The 7,762-nt window shown below is 29.3% G+C and overlaps 1 protein-coding gene across 1 annotated transcript; it reads right to left on the reverse strand.

Moving 5' to 3' along the window:
- Window positions 1-715: 715 nt before the first annotated feature.
- On the reverse strand, window positions 716-2,355 carry LOC126849820 (endocuticle structural glycoprotein SgAbd-8-like). Its single transcript, XM_050592087.1, has 2 exons — window positions 2,228-2,355; window positions 716-1,287 (listed from the first exon to the last, which is right to left on the reverse strand). Exons 1-2 carry the CDS (start codon window positions 2,297-2,299, stop codon window positions 904-906), a joined length of 456 nt encoding a protein of 151 aa, XP_050448044.1. The 5' UTR covers window positions 2,300-2,355; the 3' UTR covers window positions 716-903.
- Between the last annotated feature and the right edge of the window lie 5,407 nt (window positions 2,356-7,762).

Here is a 7,762-nt window from a genome sequence, read left to right on the forward strand (position 1 = left end):
ATTAATATTTATTGTTCACGCCTACGTTTTTTCCTTCATCTCAAGGATTTCATTCTCAATTTCAAGAAAATTACGTCAGCATACGCAAAATGTAGCGATAATTCTCTGAAAAATGCTAACTTTGGAGAAATCGTTAAAACATCTCTTTTTAAGCAAAGATACATGGAAGGTCATATCTTTCACCGGCATCTCCCAACATCTGCAACTATTTCTATCCGTTCTATGTCACACAAGAACTCTAATCATGTATGTATCGCCGAAATTGGTCAACTGGTATGGCTATGTAACATAATTATTCCTTGCGTAAGAATAAATGCCAGGGTCTTTTGGGCCTGAAAGTATCTGGCTCGCGCGGGTTTACAAAAACGTAATAAAGTATCCTATCTCGCATCTTTCCTGCAGAATCCGCTGTCTGTTCGATTTAGAAAATTATAATTTCATGAATTAAAAATAGCTTATTTACAAATAATGCGACATGTTGATTAGAGTATAGAAAAATAAATTAAAATCAAATAAATATTTTCTCTCTCTCTCTCTCTCTCTCCTTCTCTCTTGCTTTCTCCGCATTCTTTTAAATATATCATTATACATATTGGAATATATATGAAGATAGATAATGTAAATAAATATTGCTTCATGTTTAAATCAGTTTTTATGACACAATGTTTGTAAGAATTATCTATAATTAATCTTTCAATTATTTTTATTAATCTTTTTGTCGTCTTTAATTTGCTATTCTTGACAAGGTATTGCGTATTGGATTTGTCTGATCATCAAATGGATACACTAAGAAGTTTTTAGGAAATGTTTTATTTATATAAAGAAATCTATATATATATTTGTATATCATGGCTCGAGAGGTATGCGCTTTGTCCGGAAATATTGCTAAACATCATAGATCATTTATTGATGTTTAAGATGCTCGGGTTGTGGGTGAGCCAGGACGTAGTCGACGGCCCTCTGGATCAATTCAGGCACGGGTGGGGCAACTGGCAAATGAGCACCCTGTGGGTGGAATCCGGTTTCGTCGGCGGAGTATGAAACGGCGATCGGGGTGCCGTCGGGAGCGGTGTATTGATACTGACCCTGGGCGACGACCGCGTGTTCTCCCTTGGGTCCGACCGGCTGTGGCGAGCCCTGCTCGGAAGCAGAGATTCCGTTCTCGGTTTCATAGCCGAAGCTGTAAGATCCTTCGGGCGAGATGTCCTGCGCTTGCCTCAGAATAGCCAGCGGCTGTTGGTGTGGCTGTTGGGCCACAACAACGGCGACTATAGCGAGAGATACAATCTGAAACAACAAAATGCATATAGCAAAACAAACAGTAAAAAAAGCAATTTAATGCAATTGTTTAAAGAGTATAAAGTTATATAAAAGTGTCTGCTTTATATTCGTACAAGTATTATTAATAATATAGAAATTTTACCGATGATTTAAAATCCTGCTACGGCTGGATGCAGCGACGATTGTAAAATAGTTAATTAAATAATATATTTATGTTTAAATTGAATTATACAACGATTATATAAATTTAGTATAATTGGCCGGAAAGAAAAGGCAAAAAAATGTTATTTTCCGCACAATGTTGCGCGCTGCAAAAAATTACAGGTTTTATAGCGTATCCGTGAAAAAGATGAGATATCATTGAGATGTTAAATAATCCTGAGATAAGTGTTAATATTCATCTATAATTAAGAATCTTCCGTTTCCCAACACGAGTCTTATCGTTGATTAGTTGCATTTAATTTATTGTTATGATTAATTATTCTTTCCTTTCTCAATTGATAAGTTAAGTGTCAATTAGATTATAACGGAATAATAACAAGCTGTTGTCAACAAGCATTCCAATAGTTGAAGAAGATTATAAAGCTCAAATGGAAAAAAACCAAGAAGCTATTACATTTCGAATACATAGTTATAATTTTATATTAATAAATTATTGATAAATTCAAAAGATTCAATTTTATAATTGAGCGGTTCTAACATCTACAGGTTGAACATCTATAGACTGTACTTATAAATATTTATCAAAATTAAATTTGTTGTATACATTTTTTTTATAAATATAATTTTTTCTGGAAAGATATAGAGTAAATGAAATTTCGCTTAATTTTGATATATAACATATTGACTCGATTAGCTTTACGATTAAATTAGCTTAAATTAACTTTACAATTGAGCTAATTGTAAATAGCGGACGATGCAGTAAAAATAATGATGAAGAACTCACAAGAAATTTCATTTTGTCGAATGTTTTGAATCTGCTGATTCTGCGTGATGAGATGTCGAGTGTGATTGCCATGAGATCTGAATGCGCTTTTATACGAAATCGTAGACCCCACTTTCCCTGATCGTAATGGTACCCGAAAACAAGAAAAAGCCTGAGTTTCGTTTAACCATGCCGGGAGAAAGAAGAAGAAGAAAGAAGGAGGGAGCGAGAGAAATAGAGTCGTCCGGCTCCAAATAGAATCTTCTGCCAAAACTTATCTGTCGACTTGACCTTTCAGTGCGACGCCTAAATTATGGATCGATTGCACAATAATCCAGGAATTCGTTGGCATGCCATGTTCTCAAGGGTTCATAGTTCATAAGATATATGCAGGTAAAATTTAAATGGATATTAATGATAACGTCTTCGAGCGTGCATCACTATTTAGAAAGTTTTGTCGATAATAAAATATCGTTTTATGATTTTGAAATCCAGATATTTCTTTGAATTTCTAAATCAATCCAAATTTAACTCGAGCGCTGCGAAGAGCATCTCTAAGATTTTACTAAAATTCACGAATAATACAATCGGATGTTCGTACTTTGATTAGACTTTGAAGATAAAATTGTTTCTGTTAAAAATAGCCATTATTATTTCAGGTATTCCCGATAAGATTTGCATAATTCTAAAAGATTCTACGATAAATTATTCCTTAAAAATACTTGCGAAACAAACGCACACTGCATAATTGCGTATACCTTTGTTACTATCCCGATAAACTCAACTACATATGTTTCATGCTTTAACTTTTTTCATGCTTTCGTCACTTAAACTTTTTTTATTTAAAATTATAAATAGATAATAAATTAATTTGTTTTAAAAAATAACAAATACAATACAGATTTTCTTAAATTATACATGTATTTGTCAAACAATATTTGAATCGTTTAGCTAGACAATTTGTATAAAGTTAATATAAATCAATGTGAAAAATCTATTTATATTAATTTATAATTGTTAATAATTATTATAATTAATTTTTTGAAATAAATTTATTATAAAAGAAGAATCAATTTGAAAACGTCGAAGAACGAAATATTAATAATTTAAAAATTATGTTCTTGTGTGTTTGTTGTAACACAAATGGTGGCAAATTACAAGAGCAAAGCAATAAAATTAATGAAAATGTCTAAATTATAAAATCACAATTTAGGAACGATTAATCGGAAGAGGAAACATATTAACGGAAGCTATATGGAAAACTTTTTAATCCTCGATCGTGTTCTCTCTCTTTCTCTTTCTCTCTCTCTCTCTCTCTCTCTCTCTCTCTCTCTCTCTCTCTCTCTCTGTCTCTTTTTTGCTGACACGTAACCACGACTTCTCCCACTATTTACATATTTTTATGATCATATGAGCAGGATTGCATCAATGACTGCGACGAAAATAGCATACATTGAACCATAAATCTAAAAAATCAATAAGTGAAAAAATATTTAAAAAATTTTGTCTATTAGATAAGATCGTTTTTAATAAATGCCAAAATAGAAAATATATTTATACAAAATAAATTTTCCGCTTTCAGAAAAAAAAAACTTTTATTTTGAAAGCGGAATTCCGTTTATTTGGAAATTCCTCACTAGTCGATAATCCAGACGAAGAGAGAAAGATGGAAGATGTGTCGGCGTTGCAACATCGACCTTGCTTAAGAATAAATGCCTTATGTCTAAACATAGAAGGCCAGCCGTCTTTCTTTTTCTAACACGAAAAGAGGAGACGAATTTCTCACAGCACAGTCAGGAACAATCGAAGCGATTGCAATGGCTTGCCCGCGAACGAGCGCCAGAGGAACGATAGGAACCACAGGACGTCGAAGCAAAAACGAAGATAAAACACAGTTAAAGTCTTTGTGTTTACCTCGGTAATATTACGCGCTCGTGTATTATTACGTCTTTATCGGTGGCCATTACTCAAGCAAATTGTTTCTGAATGAAACGTATGCTCGGCTATTCTTACGTCAGAATTTTCTGAATGAAACTTGAATTCAGTTCAGATCTTTATGAATGAGTGTAATTAAATTTATTATCTGGCATCAATTATTATCACGCATCATGATTATCTATTTATGTTTTGGATCCATTTTTAATTCAATTTTTTAGATTCATTAAATAATTTTGTATTATTTATTATATTGGGCCACACACATTTATTACATAAGATTATTAATTTATTAATTGAATATTTTGTTAACAAATAAATATTACTTTAAGTTAGTTTTACTATATATATTATGTGTAGACAATCGTAGTTTATATCCGACACTGTGAGAAAGTGCATAATCAATTCTCTTTTTGAATTAGACAGTGTGAATATTACATATTTACCATAAATGCCGCTATGACAGCTTAATTATGTGCGATAACAGATTGCTATAATGTCAGAATTGCTTGAATTAATCTTTGTAGGCTACCATATGATATAAGCTTATTTTTGATCACAGCTTATTTTTAATAAGATAAAACAGTGCCAATCAATGTCCGTGCTGAGATTGCATTAACGCGCTAGTGAATTATTCGAAAACGTTAGCAACATTAGCAATGAAGGGAAAAATTTATTAAAATTGTTCTATATCTATATAGCTTACATAACGTTATGTAACTGCAGAGAATTGTAAATTTTTCTCTCTTTCTTTTCTCTATCCGCAGTTAAAGTACAATTCAATTATCCACAATTTCTACGCATTATGTTAATTGCGCGGCACTATTATTCTAAAATTTATATTAGATTAATTTTGCCTAAAAGTTTACAAAAAATATTATTTCTTTAAATTGATTCATGTTTTTCGTCTTATTTTCTATAAGAACTGAGTATTAAATACTATCACACTTGACATAATTGCCAAATCATGTTAAGTATCTATAAAAGACAAAATGGTTAACTTCACGTGACTTCTTAATGTCGAAACTAATTATACAAAAAATTATTCATACAGATATAACAAATTGAAAGGATTAATAAATAATAAATCGAAAGGATCCTTTAAGAAAGGATAAAGTTCAGTGCAATTAGCGTGCGCCTCTCTGATTGAAAAAAAAAATTAATTAATTATTTGCAAACAACTAAATTGCTGAAGCGATTTTAAGCATATATTTATAAAAAGATGAAATAATCGATCCTCAGGAGTATTCCATAGTCATCAAATATTTATGAATGACTTATTCGTTTTTACAACGTAGTAGATATTTCAATCTATATACTTTATGATAATCGCAGATTTTGTCAAGAATTCGCCGATCGGCTAGTCGTTAAATCTTCCGGAATTTTTTATTAAAACATGCTAATCTTATCAATCTTGTTATCCTTGTGGCTAGTTTCTTCGAGGTCGTAATAAAACGGAATTTGCAAACGTCATTAAGCAAAACAAAATGGTTTTTACGTATCATATAAACTCGAAACACTATGATATTATATATATATATATATATATATATATATATATATATATATATATATACATACACATAATTAAAACTGTTATATTACAAATAGTTTTCTCCCGTACAAATAGATTCAATAAATCTAATTATTTTATACGAATATTAAGAATAAATATTTTGTTATTAAATCATTTTATTTAAATAAGTATCTTGGATAAACAGCACGCGCCAAAAGATAATTTCATTATTATTTATATAATATAATCGGTTCTAAATAAGAGAACAGCGAAGTAATTATCGTCCAGATGGAAAAGAACTCGTTGAAAGAATCGCTGAGTTAAACATCGGAGCATCAACAAACACCAATAAACATTTTAGCCTAAGATCGCGTGATATGGCATAAGGCATTTGAACCAGTAATTATATAAAATTATAAGACATAAAATCCACAAACCCCTTCACGATTCCATGCACGAGACGTGACAGCTGTTAGACGATCAAGCCGTTCATTTAATAAGCGCAAAACCCATAATTTCTCACTCTTTGACGTGATCAACGATGCAATCGTAATTTATGGCTGTTCTCTTTTGTCTCCACTTGTATTTACTACATGTCGTAAAAAATAATTAGCTTTTGCACCAAACAAATAATTATAGTAGAAAATCATAAAAATCGAATTCTGGTAAAAATAACTAATCACAATTGTTTTTGCTCCTTACTTGGAAAATTTTGATCTAATATATCAATCTTACGATTTATCAAGATACAAATATTTAATTCAGTGCCATAATATATTGAACCGTAACATATTATTACTTTAGAATACGGGTATTTTAATTTAGTCATTACAATAATTATAAATTGCAAATAATAAATTATATTAATATATATTTAAGTATTAAAAATATATGTTTCTGCTTGTATGTGAATATTTTTTAGTCACATTCACGTTATTAGTCACGTTTATCCAAATATCATTATGTGATTTTAATCCCGTTTTTGAATCTTTTTAGCGGAAGATTTTTTTCTATAACAATAAATATATAACATATAATAAAAAATTAAATTAAATTTTGATCTTAATTGCAAACACATGCAATTAATATCTTTTCATTAAGATGTGTTTTTTAAAAATAAATCTTATCTTATATAATTTGAAATAAATATACACGAAATAAATACATACGTCATTTTATGATATTACATTTGTAACCCAACATCAAATTTTTAATCAAATATATTGTAATATGTTGTACATAAAAATATATTATAATACATTGCAGTACAATTTGAGTTTACAAAATTTTTATGGGGATTATCTCTACGGATCACATTCTGCAGCGCCGTTACATTAATAGTGATAAAAGCATGTAACTGTGTAATCGTTTTTTTACAATTTAATGGTAAAATAGATATCTAAATTATCTATAAACAGTATTGTTTTGCTACCTATATAATATATGAAAATTAAGAAAGTATACAATACCTTTTTTTATATTTATACATCTGGAAAATTTTAAAAGATTCTACAGACAATTGCCATATTTAATAATAAATTATTTATAATTATAATAAAATATGAAATTTTTCTCTTTGCACGGTTACATAAATGCCAAATGATTCACTTATACACGAGACAGGATTGGGTTGCATAGACACAGGAGACATTAAGCAATTGTTAAACTTCAAAAAATTCTTATTAATTACAGCAAAAAAATAAAATTATTATTTTATATGTTTCTTAGAGATAAAAAATTAATAGTTGTTTATAAATTACTTAAAATTATGCATGATATTATATATATATATATATATATATATATATATATATATATATATATTATTATTATTATCATTATATAATAACGGAGAACCATGAAAAATAATAGAGTTTGATCTAATCACGTTGAATAAATCATATATGCAATAGCCGAAACACAATTATAAAAAGATATTTTTATTTTTAATAAACTCATTACCTCTTACATAAATAAAATCGTTTTTGTATATAAATATTAATTCTATAATTTTATAATTCCTATAATTTTGTAATGTGCTCACAAAGATCGAAGATAGTAAATTACCAAGATTCCTACTCTTCCGTGATAATTAAATTTGCTTA

This window comes from Cataglyphis hispanica, chromosome 5, assembly GCF_021464435.1.
Source record: "Cataglyphis hispanica isolate Lineage 1 chromosome 5, ULB_Chis1_1.0, whole genome shotgun sequence".
In the NCBI taxonomy this organism is placed as follows: domain Eukaryota; kingdom Metazoa; phylum Arthropoda; class Insecta; order Hymenoptera; family Formicidae; genus Cataglyphis; species Cataglyphis hispanica.

Excerpts from the sequence above, each read along its gene's own strand:
- LOC126849820 (XM_050592087.1), bottom strand. The coding sequence starts at position 2,299 with ATGGCAATCACACTCGACATCTCATCACGCAGAATCAGCAGATTCAAA. Across the intron at positions 1,288-2,227 it reads TCGACAAAATGAAATTTCTT|ATTGTATCTCTCGCTATAGT; the intron begins GTGAGTTCTTCA and ends TTGTTGTTTCAG.